The 20,732-nt window shown below is 37.1% G+C and overlaps 1 protein-coding gene across 1 annotated transcript; it reads right to left on the bottom strand.

The window, feature by feature from the left end:
- Window positions 1-11,799: 11,799 nt before the first annotated feature.
- LOC121779346 (ethylene-responsive transcription factor ERF017-like) lies at window positions 11,800-12,821 on the bottom strand. The gene has a single exon (XM_042176671.1). It carries the CDS (start codon window positions 12,746-12,748, stop codon window positions 12,170-12,172), a length of 579 nt encoding a protein of 192 aa, XP_042032605.1. The 5' UTR covers window positions 12,749-12,821; the 3' UTR covers window positions 11,800-12,169.
- Between the last annotated feature and the right edge of the window lie 7,911 nt (window positions 12,822-20,732).

Below are 20,732 nucleotides of genomic sequence, written 5' to 3'. Positions count from 1 at the left end.
AGCATATCTTTTTGTATCCACACATATTATAAATATGTGTGGAGTCTTCCATAATATTCAGTCAATAAATATATGAAATTAATATTTTGGCTCAATTGATTGTGCATCAAGAAACCTTCCCTTAGAGCATCCACAACCGTGCTCTTGCCAGCGACACGATTGTGGGCCCGGCCCCACTTTTTCTGCCTGCTCTCTGGCAAGAGCACAACACCCACAGCTGTGCTCTTGCGCAAGGATGAGCACAATTAATTTAAAATTCAATTAAACAATAACATTTCCATAATAATAAAATTCATTAAAAACCTAAATAAAATTACAAATGACAAATAAAATAAAAACGACATAATAAAAATCCTAAAAATTAAAAATTACATAATTAAAATACTAAAAATTAAAAAAACACTACTCGTTGCCGAATTTCGCCCACATGTGGTTGATTAGGTCTTCTTGTAACTGAATGTGGGTTCGGGTATCGCGCATTGTGTGCCTTGTCTCGATCCTCTGGCCAACCGTCGTATGCTCACCTCGGCGTGGGGGAGACCTCGCTATTGAGCTTCCGGCTTCATCCTCGTCGTAGAAGCTAGCCGCCCTCAGCCCTTCGTCGGCTATAATCATGTTGTGTAAGATAATACACGTGAACATGATGTCGGCGATATTATTCACGTACCACAGCCGAGCCAGGGCCTTCACTATGTTGAATCGGGCTTGAAGGACCCCGAAGGCTCTTTCGACGTCTTTCCGTGCGGACTCTTGACGCTGAGTAAAAAGAACCCGTCTCGGGTTGTGCGGGTTGTGCGGGTTGTGGAGCGTCTTCACGAACGTCGACCACCTTGGGTAGATACCATCGGTGAGATAGTAACCAATGTGGTATGTATTTCCGTTGATGGTGAAGTCGATCGCCGGTGCTACACCATTCATCACATCATTGAAGAGTGGTGAAGAATAGAGCACGTTCAAGTCGTTGTTGGCTTCGGCAACGCCAAAATATGCATGCCAAATCCATAGGCGGTAGTCGGCGACCGCCTCAAGGATAAGTGTTGGACCGCCGCCTTTGTGACCGCTTAAGTGTTGCCCCCTCCAAGCATTCGGGCAATTCTTCCACCTCCAATGCATGCATTCAATGCTGCCAAGCATTCCGGGGAAGCCATGGACTGATTCGTGAAGACGAAGCAACCGTTGGCAATCATCGGTGCTGGGTGCCCGAAGGAATTCATCCCCGAAAGCTGAACGAACGCCCTCGCAAAAATTCTTTAGACAAAGGATTCCAGTGGACTCACCGATATGCAAATACTCGTCGAAGATGTCGGCCGTTTGCCCAGTAGCGAGTTGTCGGATGGCACACGTACACTTCTGCAACGGCGTGATACTTTGCCGGGCGGCTGCATCTGGACCTGTTTGGAAGAATTCAACACGTGCGGACAATGTGTTGACAATTCGCATGAACAAGCGCTTTGATATGCGAAAACGGCGCCTAAAGTAATCTGCCGGAAACCGCGGCTGATCGGCAAAGTAGTCGGCAACGAGCCTTTCGTGGGCTCCCTCCCGGTCACGATGGATGTAGCGGCGATTTGATCTAGTTCGTTGAAGAGGAGGAGCGAGGGTATTCGCCGTGACATATGCTTCGTAAGCGGCACGATGTTGTTCATAGTATTCTTGTTCTTCGCGCTCCGCTTCCGCCATAATATGGGTGAAATCCATTTGAGGTTTTGAGTGAGGGATGAATGTGTTGATAGTTTGTATGAGAATTATGAATGAGAGATGAATGAGAGATGATTTGATGTGATAAATGGATGATGAATGTGTGTATTTATAGATGATTTTGGGGAAAAAAAATAAAAAAATTCAAAAAAATTCAGAAAAAACGGGAAAAAACGGCCATATTTTTTGGATTTGGAAATTTTTTTTATCATTATTTACAATTAAATACCGATTTTTAAGTAAAATTTTTTTTTTGAAGGCAACGGCTATGCCGTTGCCCAATCCCGTGCCGCCACGTCAGCTGCTCGCTGGCGCGGCGCGAGCGCAGCGGCGGCGGTCCTTCGCCTTGCCAGCGGCGCGGACGGCGGTGGCGACCGTCGCCACCGTTGCGGATGCTCTAAGGCTGCCGACGAGTCACGACTCGCGCCCAGCCGTCTCCTTCGCTGGAAGTCTTCACCGACCCAAACCTCTTGGGTGCTCGACGACTACGGTCTTGTTTCTTGGTTGTGTGTGGAATTTGAATGTTAAGGAAGGCTACCCTTAACAACTGGTGCTTTCATTGAGAGCTCACACCGATCGAACCATAGCTACATCGCTGCCCGACGAGAAACCACCGCGCACAGCAACTAGCCATATCGATCGAGCCACATCTATGTTGCTGCCCGACGGGAATCCACCCACGCACAGCAACTAGCCGCTACCTAGCTTCACCGCCGCCGGTAAGGGAACCACCCTCACCCCTTATCATCCACCTCTGTCCGACCCCACAAATCTCATCAACCCTCCATTTTCTTTCATCCATAAACTCACCAAAAAAAAAACCACCGAACAGCAAGAAATTCCCAAAACCCCTTCACTCCAACTTCATTCTTTCCATAATTAATTATGCCTATTCACCACCAATATCAGCCCCCGCACCAGATGCACCGTATTATTGCAAACTTGATCGCCTATTGGACATGATGGAATCCCGTATGGACGCGGTAGATCGCGCGTGGAAAACCTCCGTCGGAAACAATACCCCAGCCCACACAAATCTGGGCGGTCGCGCAGCCTCTGTCCACCCATTCAGCCCGAGCCAAAACCACCCTACATCTCACGCCGTTGGGATCCACCTGATCGTCGCCCACGGACGGGATACCCGCCCATCGGGTACCGCGATCGCGTGCAGGATGCACGACCTCGACACCGCGGCGGCTACCCCGAGAGGGACCACCTATTTGATCGCGGAGATCAACGAATCCAATTAGGGTTCAATCGCCACCCGATTCACGCAACGCAGCCGCATCGCCCAACGTGCTGGGACCCACCGACGCAGCAGCAGGACCACAGTTACCCAGCCTTTGATCTCCGGCCCCGACGCGCGGAGACGTGCTGGGACCGTCCTCACCATTAGGAGGAGGTGCGAGGCCAGTCTGCCTGCCAACAGCCCCACCACACCGTCGACCAGCCTCCGCGCTTGAGCCTCCCACCGCGGGACCTATACGGTCAATCCGAGCGTGTGACCAATCCGACCCCGTACCAGCCTTCACGCTCGCTTACCTATTGGGACCTGTCTGGATTGCGCACGCAGCAGGGATACCCGACAGACGACATATCTTTTGAGAGATTTGGAAGTGATGATCTATGTTGGGAGAGAAGGTCGTCTCTCTCTCATAATAGGTATATTGAGTGCTCAATGCCAAGTCCAGCGACGAAGAAGAAAGGTACTCCTGGTCTTTGTTCACTTGGGAGTCGGTGTGAACCAGATTATCAAGTTAGTGTTGGATTGAGGGAACAAGAAGGATATGAAGCTTCTGATTCCTCGAGTTTAGATGGGAAGATTGCATATTCATGTATGGAAGCCATAGTTTTCGACTACGTTTGTGATCGTGGTACGGGCGAGGAGGAGCATTGTGATTCAGAGAACTCCATATTAGAGACAGTAGCAAAGAAACTCATGGATCTTGGCTTGCCTAGTGAGAATCGGGGATCTAGGGAAGGTAGAGATGGCAGACTCGAAGACCAACAAGTTTCATCTTTTGCGGAAATCTACCCACCGCGCAGCCCCGATATGAGTAAAGAGAAGGAGGAAGAGGCATTGTTAGACGATGTAGAGAAGGACGATTCCACTGAAGAAGTGAAGAAGGTCATCGCTTCACTCAATGTTGTTCAAATGTCATCCAAAAATGTTGTTGGAAATTGTTGGGGCAAGAAAGGATATGGTGCTTACACCGATTTGCCCGTAATTGCTTGTGTCTATGTGGATTTGAATGTCAGTGATGTTCCAAGTATGAATCATCGATCAACATCGCTCGCCACAGATGCAAGGTTGATCCCTCCGCATAATGGCATGTCATGTTTGAGCATTTTGGGAGGCGTGGACAAACTTGTCGATTTGGCAAGGAATTTTGCCGACAAAATTGGGTCTCCTTTGTTGATTTTTAATGAAGATGATGGGAGACGTTCGCCTATTTGGTTTGCGTTTGATCTAGGAGGAGACGCCTCGCCAAAGCTTTTGCTTTCAACTCTCGTCCTTGGTTCGTGGTTTCCACCTTGAGGACAAGGTGGATTTTAACCGTGGGAGAGTTGATACGAGCCTTATCTAGTTTAGATATTATAGGGATTTAGCATATCTTCCATAACATTCAGTCAATGAATATATGAAATTAATATTTTGGCTCAATTGATTGTGCATCAAGAAACCTTCCCTAAGGCTGCCGACGAGTCACGACTCCCGCCTAGCCGTCTCCTTCGCCGGAAGTCTTCGCCGACCCAAACCTCTTGGGCGCTCGACGACTACGGTCTTGTTTCTTGATTGTGTGTGGAATTCGAACGTTAAGGAAGGCTACCCTTAACACATCCACATTATTCTCTTTCTTACTTTACTTTCTCTCAACTTTAACTATTTATTATTATTTTTACAAAACATGTGCGAAAATGACACGTATCGCTTAGGCTGGGATAGAAGGAGTATAAAATTTAAATTAAAATTGGAAAATATAATAGTATTAATAAAATTAATTCATTGATTTTGGGTCATATTGGACCATGTTTATTGGGTCATGAACAAGCTACACCCATTCAAAATGGGCCCAATCTTGTTTCTTCCTCTGTTCCATAGATTTAGTTTCTTTCCTTTCATTTTCGTAATGATGGTTTACGAAAATGAATATTGAGAATATATGAAAGTAGAAATTATCACTTTATTTTAGTCTATTTTGATTCCATATTCATTGTTTTATTATATCATCTCATTTTCTCCCTATGGTTTACTCTAGTTTTGTGATTAATCAATCATTTTATCTATATTGTTAAATGTCTTTATGTTATCGAATTTTGTTTATATCGAAATAATTTCAAGACTTTGATGAATCTAAAAATTTTGGACAATCATAAAAGTCAAATATTGATGCAAAACTCACGCAACAAAAGAGGTACTCCCTCCGTCAGTCATTTATAACCTCATTTTAACTCGGTATAGGTTTTAATAAATTGTTTAACTTTATGAAAGAAAATGAAAAAATGGGTTAATGGAATATGATACTCATTTTTATATACTCCCTCAGTCCTAAAAGAATATACTCTCTCCGTCCCAAGGAAGATGACCCCTTCTTGGGAAGGCATGGGATTTTATGCATGTTAATTTTGCACGCAAATGGTCCATGAACTATGCGTTTTGCATGCAAACGGTACCTGAACTTTAAAAATATCTTGGGTAGTCCCTGAACTAAGGTATAATCATATTTATGGTACTTTTTCACTATTCATCACAATTTTGCATCAAAAATGCCCTCAAGGCATGGAAGACATTTTTGGACTTTCATATATAGGTACTGGATATGATATTTTCTCTATCTCTCTCTTGAGTATTGGATATGATATTTTTTGAGTACCTGAAATGATATTTTTCATTACACTTTTTCAATCACTTTATGTCGGATTCTCTTTTTCTCTGTTTCTTTAAAAATACTACTTACTCCCTCCGTCCACAAAAAATAGGGCACATTTACCATTTTTGGTCATCCACAAAAAATAGAGCACATTCATTTATGGAAAGTTTTCAACAAAATAATAACCCTACACATCATTTTATTTACTACTTATGCCATTAGAATTAAAACTTCTCTCTTACACTAACTAACACTACTTCTCTCTTACTTTTTCTCCTTCTCTCTTACTTTTTTCCCTTCTTTTTTACTTTACCAATTCAACATTAAAACCCGTGACATACACCAATTGTCCTATTTTTTTGTGGACGGAGGGAGTATTATGTAATTGTTAAATAAATTAATTATAAAAATTTAAATTATAATATAATTTTAAAATAGCCTTTAGTCTTTAATTTGATATATTTTTTACGAAAAAAATAATTTAAATCAAGAAAGTTATGTAAATTTAAAGTTTTAAAATGATTTTGAGGAGATAGAAAGTAGTTAGTTTTAACTACCATATGTAAGAATTGACATTATTAATACCATTTAAGTTTATTTATAAAAAAATTTATTTAAAATATACTAATTCACTTGACATTATTTCAGCATAATCTAATAGCTAAAATTTAATCTTAATTTAAGATTGCAAGTTAGTTATTAATTTGAGATTATAAGTTAGTGAGGAATTGATCCTACTCCTTCAAAGGTGCGTATACGATTGCAATCAATGGTCCCGGATTCTTTTTTTTGTTGCATATATGTACTCATGAAATGATAATACGATAAATCAATCTTAAACAGAATCCAACGTATGAGTTACCATATTAAGAAGTATGCCGTGCAACACAAAGTCTTTAAAATTAGAATATAAAAGTATAGTTTTCAATTTTTTGCAATCATCCATAATGTTAAATCAAATGATAAAATCAAATATAATATGAAATAAAATATAATGTTTTTTTGAACGAAACAATGTTATTTTGGGAAAAATGGAGTATCATTCTACTTTTGAATGTTGATTACTAAGTTGATTTATCTGAAATAGTTTGGTTGTCACATTAGTTTCGAATTTTACTTGGGACAATTGCAAAAAAAATTAAGCGTTACCCCATCCATCTCACTCAAGATGTTCAAATTCTTAAGTGGCATGAGATTTTAAGAGGAGTTGTTAGGTGCAGTAAGTAGAGAGAAAAAAGTAGTCGATTATTTTAATAAGAAGAGAGGAGAGATGGATTTATTTTCAAATATAGAAAGTGGACATCTTGAGTGAGACAAACTAAAAAGGAAATGTGGACATCAGGAGTGGGACAAAATAATATATTACAATTTCAAAAGTTATTGGATTGACTAGATATCATTGAATTAAATTTCAATCTTCTCTTTTTATTCTATTTATAAATGATTGTCTATTGCATATGAATGTGTTTGTTCCACTCAAGGTGACACATTATTTTCCATTTAAATTTATTCAAGATGACACATTTTTTCTTTTCTATTTATTCAAGCTGACACAATTCCTAAAATAAAAACATTATCCGTCCTCCTCTATTCTACCACTTAATACACTAAACAACATTGCGAAAAAATGATTCGATTTGAATTGGGCGAAGGGAGTAGATTTTAATTTTCTTAACATATGATTGTTAGTCGTAGACAATGACTATTATTGGCAATTAATAGGTTATCATCCGATGAGTTGAATCGGAGAGATTATAGGTTATCATGGGATGAGTTGTGGGTAAAGAGTAGGTGGAGTCAGCCATGATATGTCGCCGTCTGTGAGTACCACTTTTAGATATTTGAAAGTGAAGGTTTATTAGTACTTGATAATATTGGTCAATCAATGCGTTAGTAAATAAGAGTAATGCCGGCCAAATATACAACAAATGAAGAGGAATTTTGCTAGGGTGAGCGTGCAGTTAGGTATGTTTTACGACTTTACTAGTAGAAATTCAGGTTAGTTTTTGGACGGAGCTCGAAAATGACTTCGATTTTATTTATTACTCTTACGAATTAACGAATATCTATCAAAGTCAAGCAACCCATTTTTGTATGACTCTCGTTTTGGGCTTTATTTGACGAATTAAGCCAACCTAAACTGTCGCCTTCGTGGTCCATGAAAAGTGATTGATATATATGGTTGGACAACAATAAATGATTAGCCAATTAATTGATCATGAAAGACATACAACTAGGGTTTTAGTTCTTTTTTATCTAAAATTTTCAAACCACGAGTGGTGAGGTAGAGTACAAAACAGCGAAAGACTAACTACATCAAGAAGAAGATAGCAAAAACGATAGCGTATTAATCACAAAACTAACCCAAAAAAATATTGAAAACAATAAGTGTCAAAGCCAGAAAGAAACAATCAAAAGCTAACCAGTAAAATCCACATAACTAACAACCAGGAACATCAACTAAGAGTCAGCTAAGGCAAACAACAAACAAGGAGCAGAGAAGGAGCAAGCACTCCCCCAACAATGTGCTCATCTTCTGTGTGGGCTCGTTGCCCTCGCCAATATTCTGATATCATCGAAACTTTCCATAGCTTGTCCAAACAAGATGAAACCATTCATTATTCAAGTATAAACCTAAGTTACAATCTTAATTAATCCGATAAGGAGATATTGCCACGTGGTATGTCTAATCTTCACAATTGCAGAAACTACTTTTCTCTACAATTGTAATTGGTGGGAGACACCATGTGGCAACATGTCTAGACTACTAAATTTTTATTCCCAGCTAAGGCGGTTAATTATAAGTTTCTCCGTCCACCAAAAATAGTCTCATGGGTGGACGCCATAGGTTTAATGAAAAATCGGTAAAGTGAGATGGAGAACAAGATATAATAGGTAAAGTATGAGAGAGAAAGAGAAAAGGTGGATGGAAAAGTGTTAATAATTGGAGGGAAACTTTCCATTTTTGGATGTGATTTATATAGACTCCTCAAAAGGAAAAAATGAGACTATTTTTTAAAGATGAGGAAGTACTATATAACACCCCGTAAGATTTTAGCTAGACATTCATGTTTATGCACAGATCAAATCATAAGTTTTAGTACTTCATCAACATGCATGATTCATAAATTAACTGATAAAACACATACATATCTTTGCATCCACCTAACAAATTAATCTTGGCATAGCAATCTTCTTGATTCATCCTCCTCCATAAGTTCAAAAACAGCCTGTCAATACGAAATTTGTAAATTTCCTTAAAAGAGCATTCATATTCGGATCAAAATTCTTGTATATCTGTTGGCATATGGTTTCAAGTTTTCTTGATCTTCCAACACAAACGGCAAATTAAACCTAATTTTCAAATATTTCAATAATGTCTCAACATTGTGTAGTAAATCCATCTATTGAAAGTTTTTGAAGCTCTTTTTCTTGTTTGGCCTTTGGTGTTCTCAATTTAGTTGTCGACATCCGAAGTAATTGAGGTGGAAGTTGGCGCAGTGGACTTAAAGATTCGAAGTGATTTTGAGTTTCAATTGTTGATATCACAAGAATGACCGAACTGATATAAAAACACATAAATCCCGGTTCCTTCAATTCAAAATTTATTAATATAAATCAAAATTGACTAAATCCTAGGAATTAAAAAGAGAATACTCCGTATAATGAATTTACAGAAATTAGAAATAAATCCAGAAAAACAATAAAAATACTCGTTCTAACTATAAAATCCTGATTTTACGTACGTCATGATGACATAGCAATAATTTTGATTGCCAAATTTCATTGTGCCAAAAAAGATTAGAAATCCTGATTGCCAAATCTCATTGTACATCATGGTATAGCAATAATTTAGATTCCTCATCTTGTTTCTCAAACCTCGTGCAAATTTCAAACATTCCTAGTTGACGTTTTCAGCATCCTCTACTAAAACTGCATCACCAATGAGTTTCCAAAAGTTTTCAATCAATTTGGAGTTTTAACGTGGATAGATATCTAACTAAATTTCATCTCCAAACTCAGTGCAAAAAAAGTTAGAACAAAAGAATTTACTGAAAATTAAATCAAAATGTGTAGTATTTGATTTGCAACAAGACCTAGAGCGGGCATACGTGCTTTTGCCTTATTTTAAAAAACAAATACTACAACACAAATCATTGATTGTCTCAATAATTAATCTCAATCAAGTCTCAACCAATATGGGAAGTCACAAATCCATAAAATGGGACTAGAAAAAGGTGTAACTAATTACAGCTACTTAACCATTTTAGGTTTATTACACTTGCACAAATCAAATTTATCTAGTTTATAATGAAAATGCAGAATTTAAAAACTGAAATGCAATAATTATTCATCATAACCTTCAGTATTTTATAAATAAACTCACCTTCTACTACCATTTTATATATACATCACTGATTGATATTTTTACAACCATACCTCAATGTATGTGAAACTACATGTTACTAATATTTACAACTGTATCTTATCATTCGATTTCAAGACGCTGAATGCCTGAGGTGGGAAATAAATGTTCGTGAACACGTACTTATAATAAGTGCTGATCGAAAATGCCAGCAGCCGAAAATCTAATTGTCTGCAATATTGTTAGTAGTAACATGTAACTTGGCATGAGTTAAGGTTAGATTGTGAAAGAATTCAAAGTTAGATGCATAAAATGATATTGGTATTTTACACTTACCCCATTTGTTAGTATATGGACATAACAACATCAAACTGTAGATATTCAGCTGTATTAACTTTGTATGCTTTCATGTTTCTGTTTCTTGATTGCTTGTTGGAGGACAATTTATGTTATTGGTGTTTGCAATAAATTTGACTGTAGAGAAATATGGAAGTTCAAAACCCTAACTAATTCCAGCAAATAATTAGGGCTACATTAATTTATTAAACCATGCACCCTATTTAATTATATAATATCGAACGTGTTCTTGTCTTTAATTATCAGAAGAAATTCAAGAAGATTAAGATGTTACTGATCGTGAGTTTAAAATAGGAAAACTGATAACTACATCAACTGAAACATGTCAGGGTTCATGGTGCACAAACATAATTTTGGCTCATCACAAAAATAACTCATGAAATAGTGTTGTTACATTATTATCTTGCATCTTTTGTTAGATATTCTAAAATATTTGGATTTGCTCGAACCACACACCATAGTTTGATTATAAGTAAAAGCAACTCTCTTTTTCATTCCATATAATTAAATATACAGGGATGAATTATAATATGACATCTTAAGCAGAAATATTTTGATCAAGAAACCCAAGACTTTAAAAAAAAAACCCCTAAAATTACAAAATTAATGGGAATGATATTCCTCTGCAATGGCAAAATATGCATGCCCTGTTGTGCAGGAAACGCAATAATTTTAAATTCATGCTTAGAATATTTTTAGTCCTTGAGATATCATTACAAAATCCAACCACAAAAGGAGGAACTTTCTTTGCAAATTAAAAAAGCTTAAAATTTCTGATTATGATACATTCATTCCTAAAGTAAAATAATTCCATAAATAATTTAAGATGAAAATGAAAAATATACTGCTATAGCCAAATGCAAAAAAACCTATGTATAAAAGTAATTAACAAAGAAAGTAAAGTTATAGACATATAAATTAAAATTATATAATTGTGCAACTGGATCCCATAGTGTTTTTAAGTATAACAAGAAAATAAATGTGAAGAAAAGAAGATACGCTGCAGAAAATTGTGCGTTTAGTGAATAAATGTTTGCGTTTGATAGATGCACAATAGAGCACTGTATTTTCTGCCGCTACAGGAGTTCCACTTTCACCATTCCCCAAAAATAACCCCAAAACATAAAACAAACCCCAAAAATTAAAATTAAGTTCAAATTGAATGCATAAGATTGGAATGGGCACAAAATATGAATCCCGGAAAAAAAAACAAATATTTAAATTCAAAATAAACTCCAAAAACAAACTGAAAAAGATGGTTTAAGTTAAGTATAGATAAAGACAATGGAAATCTTATCCTTAAAACTTAAGAACTGAACTTTTTTCCTAGAATTTGATTGGTTTGCATCAATATACTCACCTTTAATAGAGCATAATTTGGCATTATTATAGGTAATGGCATGGTATGGATCTCATCATCATTTGGAATTTTTCATTTGACTCTTTTGTGTTGCAGACACTTCAACTAATAATAACAGTGTAACACTTCAAAAAAAAATCGAAGGAGACAAGCTAATTTTATTTTTATATATATTACAGTATATGATCTTACAAACACTCAGCCACTATAAAAAAGATATACCAATCCGGAACATTGATTATAGAGTGAAATGGTACTTACTACCTTAAACAAACCATAAATGGTTAATATTCTATCCAAATTCCTCCATAAACTAATCCCAAATTGACTTCCCGGCAAAAAAAATATATAGTACTACTACTATATATGTATAAACGGATAGCGTGGGTGTTTTAATTTTCTAAGAATTACACACTCATATAGTATATATATATGTCGTAATTCTGACTTACTAGTTGGAGGAGAAACATCTTAGTGATGGAATCCGTGTTTAAATACTACTTGATTTTGCTCTAATTAGAAATTCCAGAGAAACGAGGATGACACATTACCACTAGTTCCAGTGTCATCGCCGTATTCATCGTCCGCGCCTCTCTCGGGCAGATTCGGGGGCATGTACATGTCACCGGGCTCGTGAAAAAGCTCGAAATCCGAGACACGGCCTGCATTCCCCGAATCCAGCACGTCGAGGAACGACCAATCGATCGAATTCATCGGCTCGCCCCCCTCAGAGTTGGAAGAGGGTGAGGTGTCATCCAATTCAACAGCCTGCGGCGGCGGGTGGTTGGAGGAGGAGTAGGTGTTGCCGTAGTGCTGCGCCACGGCCTGTATCTCGGCGGGATTGAGAGATTGCCAGCCGGAGATGTTGGGGGGGTCGGCGGGGAAATTGAGCTTGGCGGTGGGGCCGCGGAGGCAGAAGATGGCGGCGTCGAAGGCGCGAGCCGCCTTCTCGGCCGTGTCGTAGGAGCCGAGCCAGATGCGCTCCCGGCTGTTGGGGAGGCGTATCTCGGTCACGTATTTCCCCCACTTCCGCTTCCGGACGCCCTTGTACTTGGGCTCCGCTGAGGAGGAGGAAGCGGAAGTGGGATTGTACATTTTTAGTTAGTTTGAAAAAATTGAATTGTTGGTTCCAACAATTGCATGCATGAATTGATGAGTAGGATTTTGGCTGCTGAGAAATTGAGAGCATGATTGTGTGTGTATATATATGGAAAAAGCACAGACCAAAAAGGGGAGATCGAGCATGGCTGGTTGAGGTAGAATTTCTGGTTCGAGTCACAGCGCGTTGAATCGAAAGTCCAATAAGCGTAAATGTAGCGTAGGGTTTATCGGGCCGGGTCGGGTCGGGTCGGGTCAAAGTGAATTCATGGAACGAGACGTGACAACGCGTGGTAGGGTCATTAGCTAATTTGCACGTGCTTTATAGTAGTATATAGTTTATGATCTTGTTTTATCAAATTATCCAATGAGGAGCTGATGTGGGATCATATTGTTCACACCTTTTAAGATTTGGGAAATTTTTTATTTTCTTTGACTTTGAAATAATATTAATTTTTTCATCAAAAGAAAGGCTCTGGTTCGAATTGATTCAGCTTAGTCAATCATTGAGTATCGTACGTACAAACATGTAAAATATTTCGATTTTTTCAGCCCCCACCAGTGAAGCCTTTTTTGGTTTTTCTGCATTTTAAATAGTTTTGTTTTATTTTTTTTATTAATTTCACTATTATTGCATAGATTCATGAACAAGTACTAATTTTACTACCGAATTATTAAGGTATATGTCTACATTGATTGAATATTATTTATTGTAAAGTTTCTAAGTTAAGCTAAACAATTTTCAGTGTTTAGTTTTTGTTTAATTTTATCTGAAAAAATGAAATTAGACAAAAACATACCAATTTGTTGTTGCCGAAATTACGAATCAGTCAATCAGACACAAACAAAATGACGATAGTTTGGCCGACACTATATGGATAATTTAGCTAGTTTTTTCACAAGTAATTAAATGATGCTATTTATGAACAAGAAGATTATAGTTGGCAAAGAAAAAAAAAGAACTAAGTATTAATTTGTGAATTAACAGTGGTAAGTTATATAGAAACAACCTTGTAGATAGAAATTACGTATTGTAATATTGGTCGGCCAAGCTAGACTTCATAAAAAAAATGTTATTGTTTTCTTACTTATTCCATCCGTCCCACGATATGAGTCATATTTATTGTGAGCACGAATTTTAATAAATGTAAAGAATAGTGAGTTGAAAAGTTAGTGGAACATGTGATCCACTTTTTTATATTGATTTTATAAAAAAATGTGAATGAAATAAGTTAGTGGACGTGGGAGCTACTTAGCATTGATGATAAAAACAAAATGAGACTTTTATTGTGGAACAGACTGAAATGATAAAATATGATCCTTACTGTGGGACGAAGGGAGTACTATTTAAGTCTCATTCAATTCACATCCACTAATTTGTAAATGTAGTAGTAATTCTTTGGCTATATCCACCTAAACTAGGCACCTGGTTGCCCAATTGTCCATGTCCACAACAATCAACAAAGCCATAATATATTAACTGTCCCACAACCCATTATCCATCAACATTCTTTTTATCTTCCTTTAACTAAATTGACTGAAGAGAAATAAAAAAATTTCCATTATAATCCTAATTGACTTGCTTAATATTGGGATAGTAGTTCTACTAGTCGGTTTCTATTCAAATGGCTGCACATAAGTTATTGGAGGATCTTTTGAAGACTTAACATTAAAGATTGTTCATTCCATCAAGAATTTTCGGACAAGGAATGATAGTTACTTCTAAAAAATATAGTATGTAAAACGATATATATATATTTCATACAGTGAAAGGTACTGATCAGTTCACCAATTCTGGTTTCACATTCGTTAATATGGCCGGAATAAGTCACTAATGAAGGAAATCATATGTTGCGGCTTGATATCTTACAAAATTAAATTAAAAAAAGATACTCATATACTTCCAATATTACAGGTGTCTTCTAAGACTAAGTCCTAACTTTTTGGTATTAATGAGGTGTTTGTTTTTTTGTTGATACATTGAATCAACAAATATTAATATTTATTATTATTAACAATATTTATGGTAGATTATCACATTTCATTTTTTTAATCAATTGCCACCCTAAGCGTAAATTTGGTAAATATCATTCCTTAGTGGTCACATGATGCAAATATATTTAGCGCTTTTCCGGTTTATTTAGTAAGTACTATCTTCTTTTTCTTTTGCCAAGATATATTTTAAAAATGAACGAAGCAAGCTGATAAAATTATCGATTTACAATTTGATCGGTCGGGGGAAAATACTATAGCAAATTCACTTTCCCTTATTTTAGCAATGAAATGTCTCGCAAGTGTACGGGGGCGGGCTATTGGAGTGATGGCAAGCAAGAGTATCATATCCACATAGATTAGTTAATTAACTTAAGTGCCCGAATCATAATCATTCACTATTTAAACGATTCAAGTTTTGGTTTGGTCCCTAAAATCCTAAATTACCTACTAATTCAAGCTAAATAAAATAAAATAAAAGATGATTTGAAGTTTAGAAAATATGGAGAAAGAGGCAGAGTTCTAGGATCCAACTACAATGACTTAGTATCTCTATGATTATTAGGAAATTCGTTACTATAGAATAAGCCCTCTCCCAAGTGCATATATCATGTTGATTAGATTCTAATATCAAAGTTTCTCTTTTCTCGAATGTAAATAATTTAAATTATGATTGTTCACTTAACCACGAGAAACTATCTATCTCTATATTAATATAATAGATAAACAACCACAATTCAATTGTTAGCTAAGCAAGAGAACGATTAAAAGCATAAGAATAATAAAAAAATCACAACAGCTAGGTAAAAGGTTCAATTCCAGTACATCAAAACATAATCAATGTAGTATTCACACAACCCTACAAAAGTTGTTTAGCCACTAATGTTTGAAAGAATATCACAAATATAATCCACACAAACATAAGAAACATAAGCAAGATGATACTAGTGTCCCGGAGATGAATCGAGCGGTGAGAATCCTTCTTCTTGATGATCAAAATCTTCACAAGGGTCTTCTTTTTGCTTTTGGATGAAAATTTGACAATATGGGGGTTGTTAGGGCTGGCAAATCGTGCGGATTGGATCGTTATCGGGTCAACATGATAATGACCCAACCCAATAAGGCCTAACCTGAACCCGACCTGTTAAGGAAACTGTAAATCCGAACACGAACCCGACATGCTACCTTCAAATCCGAACACGACCCTCACCCGACACGAACCTGTTATCGACACGATATAATATGGGTTGACACGACACGATAACAACCCGAACCTGATATTACACGATTAAAACCTAACATTACACGATTAAACCTTAATTTTTAACCTAATTTACACAATTAAAATTCGTTTTATACTATTTAAACCTAATTTATAAGAAATTAAAAAATTAAAGTAATATATATATTTTAAATAATAATAAAAATAATAATATTATTTCTTAATGGGTTACCCGCATCCGACCCGAACCCAAACCGAAATTATCGGGTTCTTAATGGGTCAACCCGATAAGGACACGGATCCAATAAGACTTGACCCCAACCCAATAATTTCGTGCGGATTCGTGTCAGATTATCGTGTCGTGTCGAAAATTGTCAGCCCTAGGGGTTGTAGAATGTGTTGGAAATTGTGCCTAGGTCTTTTATTCCTAGGGCTGAAAAGGAGCCAGCGCCATTCCACCAAATCGATGAGTGTGCACCCAGCGTCCCTAAAAATAATAAAATGAGACGAATGACAAAATTAAAATTTAATTAATGATACGTATACTCCCCCCGTCCCTAAAAAATGGACAACATTTGAAATGTCACGGGTTTTAATGCACAATTGGTAAAGTGAAAGAAAGATAGAAAGAAAAAGTGATTGAAGTATTGTTACTGGAGAATGAGACTCACCCTATTGGAGAGAAAAAAGTTCCATAAATAAATTGGTCTATTTTTAAGAAACATCCCAAAATGGCAAATGTGATCTATTTTTAAGGGAAATATGGAGTAGTAATACTCCCTCCGTCCCGTGCTACTCGCACGTTTGCTTTTCGGCTCGTCACAAAGTCCTTACACTATTTATAATTTAAGTTAGAATTAATGCATTTAATTAATATGTTAGTTTAAGTTAAGAGCTCTTTTATTAAGTGATGTCTCATTACACCTAAAATTCTTTTTTAATTACACAAAAAAATCAATCCCAAATTTACGGCCTAAAATGAAAAGTGCGAGTAGCATGGGACGGAGGGAGTATTATTTAGTGGATGATAGATATAATAAAAATTTCAGTGGATGATGGTAAATATAATTAAATATAATATTCATTCCATCCCACTGAAGATGATTCACTTTCTTTTATAGTTTGTCCCAATTAAGATGACCCAGTACTAAAATGAAACACATTTATCTCTACTTTATTCTCTCTTTCTTACTTTACTCTATTAACTTCACAACAAAATAAAGTTGCATAAATCATCATATTGCCCATGTAATGCGTCATCTTCCTAGAGACGTAGTGAATATAAATTAAATTTAAAATTAATTAATTTGTAGGATTATATAATTAAACACGAAATTTTTAACTATTATGGCCAAAAAAATTGATGTTGTGTACTCTCCCCGTCTCATAAAAATAGGGACATTTGGGACGGCACGTAATTAATGCATAATGGTAAAGTAAGAGGGAGGATGGAAAGAGTAGTTAAAATATTGTTAGTGGATAGTGGGACCACATTATTATTAATGTTTTGGCCATAGTGGTTAGGTTGTAAATAGATTGATGTACATGGGTAATGAGCTGGGGAGAACTTTCCATAAATTGAAATGAGCTATTTTTATGGGACGAGCGGAAAAGGAAAGTGTCCATATTTCTATATGACGAATGGAGTATATAATAGTAGTAATATTTAAAATTCTAAATAGGGGTGGCGGAACGGGTTACCCGCGGGTACCCATACCCGATTTTTGCCAAATTTATTGTCCCAGTACCCCGACCCCGCAACATATCGGGATTACCTGATACCCGTACCGGGTATCCCGTACCCGATATTGCGGGTACCCGTATTCGACCTGAAACCCTAATAGACAATCTGAAAACCTAATATCCAACAATGTTCCTTAATTTACTGTATCAATATCGATGGTAAGCTTCGAATATATTAAGAATAATAGTGATGAGACACTCTATAGCTAGTTACAGTGAGTTTTCAATTATATGTTCGTTGAAAAATAAAAATATTTCAAAAGAACTCTTAGAACTCTTAGATTCTATAAAGTATTAAAAAAATGGTATATCCTAATACTAATAATATCATGTATTAAGGGGATTAACAGGTATACCCGCACAGGTAGTGGGTATAGTATATGGCTAATACAAATAATACCGGGTATTATCAGGACTAATGGATATACCCGCTACCGGAAAAACTCTAAAATACACTACCAATCCCGCTATTTGTCAAGTAGCGGGTACTCGATACCCGACAGATAGCAGGTCGAAATGAGAATTACCCATTACCCGCTATCCATTTTGCCACCCCTAGTTTTAAATATTTTACAGTACTAAAGTGTTTGTGATGGAGTAGTTAATGTATTTTTTGTGAGTGAACATCACTAGTACATGATGTTTCATCATAATTATGGACAGGCCTTGAATTTTTACAGGTTTTTTAGTATATTAGTATCACATATTCATAATATCTGAGTCAATTTTTCGACCCAAAAAATACCTCTTAAGCATGAAGGGTATTTTTGGATTCATGGTATTTTTGGACTTTCTACCTAAGTATAGTAATTAATTGGAGAAACAAATTTGCAACTCAAATTAATTGGAGGGTATTTTTAGACTTTCAATTTAGCTTGTACTTACTTAAATCTCCACTTATTAATATTATTAATTGGAGAAAAATACCATCGACATTGCTCTACAATTGGCTGATCACTCCATCGTGAAGCCCACAGGAATAGTAGAGGATGTCTTGGTCAAGGTAGACAAGTTCGTCATCCCCGTTGATTTCATAGTATTGGATATGCCCGAGGACAAAGAGGTACCAATTCTGTTTGGTAGACCGTTTCTTGCCACAGGAGATGTGTTGTTAGGAGCTAAAGACAACTCTGTCACGTTTAGAATTAATGGTGAGCAAGTGACCATTAATGTGGAGAAAGCGATGAAGCATCCTAGTGATGCAAAAGCGTGCTTTAGAGTTGATGTCCTCGACAAGTGCATCTTTGATAAGATGCGTTGCTCGGCAAGTATAGAAGGAAGCGTATATGAAAAAGGGAGTTTGAAAAGAGACTTTGGTTCGACAATTAAAGTTGATTTTGATGAAAGTGAAGATGCTCAAATTGATCAACCAAGTCTCGAGAATGAATGTGTGGTGGATACTTTTGTGGCAGATGTGAAGCCTTCAATTGAAGTACCACCTAAGCTAGAATTGAAGCCACTCCCGACAAATCTGAAATACGCATTTCTTGGTGATGATGAAACATTACCGGTTGTGGTATCGGCTATGTTAAATGATGAAGAGGAATCCAAATTAATAGAGCTACTAAAGTCACACAAGAAAGCTCTAGGATGGTCCATCGCTGATATCAAAGGGATTAGCCCCGATATATGCATGCGTAAAATCTTGATGGAAGATGGAGCTAAACCGGTAAGAGAAAGACAAAGAAGGTTGAACTCACTCATGCAAGAAGTGGTGGAAACGGAAGTGAAGAAATTGTTGAAATTTGGGATGATTTATCCCATTTCCGATAGTGAGTGGGTTAGCCCAGTGCAATGTGTACCGAAGAAAGGAGGAATAACCGTGACTGTTAATGAGAAGAATGAAGTGTTGGCAACTCGATTGGTGAACTCATGGAGAGTTTGCATGGACTACAGGAAGTTGAACACGTCGACAAGAAAAGATCATTTTCCGTTGCCATTTCTAGATCAGTTGCTTGATAGGATTGCAGGTTATTCCCATTATTGCTTCCTAGATGGATACTCGGGGTATAATCAGATTGCAATTGCCCCGGAAGATCAGGAAAAGACGACATTCACATGTCCTATTGGAACTTATGCCTTCCGCCGGATGCCTTTTGGGTTATGCAATGCACCGGCTACATTCCAACGTTGCATGATGGCAATTTTTTCCGATATGAATGAAGACATTATGGAGATCTTTATGGATGATTTCTCCGTCTTTGGATCCTCATTTGACTTGTGCTTAGAAAATTTGAGACGGGTCTTGCAAAGATGTGAGGAATCGAATCTCGTGCTCAATTGGGAAAAGTGTCAATTCATGGTCAAAGAAGGCATAGTGTTGGGACACAAGGTGTCGGAGTTGGGGTTAGAGATGGATAGGGCTAAGATTGATATGATTTCGAAGTTACCTCCCCCAACGAATGTGAAGGGCATCCGTAGTTTCCTTGGACATGCGGGATTCTACCGACGTTTTATAAAAGACTTTTCAAAGATTGCAAAGCCACTTTGCAACTTGCTTGAAAAGGATGCCAAGTTCGTCTTTGATGAAAAATGCATTAAGGCATTTGAATTGCTGAAGAAAAAGCTAGTCGAAGCTCCTATTATTATCACACCCGATTGGTCAAAGCCGTTTGAGTTGATGTGTGATGCTTCGGACTATGCTGTAGGGGCCGTTCTAGGCCAAAGGAGAGACAAGGTCCTACACGCCGTCTACTATGCTAGCAAAGTACTCAATCAAGCTCAACTGAATTACACCACGACAGAGAAGGAAATGCTAGCAGTAGTGTATGCTTTCGAGAAGTTTCGTGCTTACTTACTTGGCACGAAGGTGGTAGTGTTTACGGACCATTCGGCTATCAAGTATCTGATGAACAAGAAAGATGCAAAGCCTCGGTTGGTGAGGTGGATCCTCTTACTACAAGAGTTTGATGTGGAAATAAAAGACAAAAAGGGGACTGAGAATTTGGTAGCCGATCATCTGTCTAGATTAGAGGGTTTGGAAGAGACGGAAGATGAAAGAAAGAAAAGGATAAATGAGAAATT

Source organism: Salvia splendens, chromosome 19 (genome assembly GCF_004379255.2).
Source record: "Salvia splendens isolate huo1 chromosome 19, SspV2, whole genome shotgun sequence".
Lineage (NCBI taxonomy): Eukaryota > Viridiplantae > Streptophyta > Magnoliopsida > Lamiales > Lamiaceae > Salvia > Salvia splendens.
This window is presented reverse-complemented; position numbering and strand designations above follow the sequence as displayed.

Coding starts and splice junctions, on each gene's coding strand:
- LOC121779346 (XM_042176671.1), bottom strand. CDS start 12,748: ATGTACAATCCCACTTCCGCTTCCTCCTCCTCAGCGGAGCCCAAGTAC.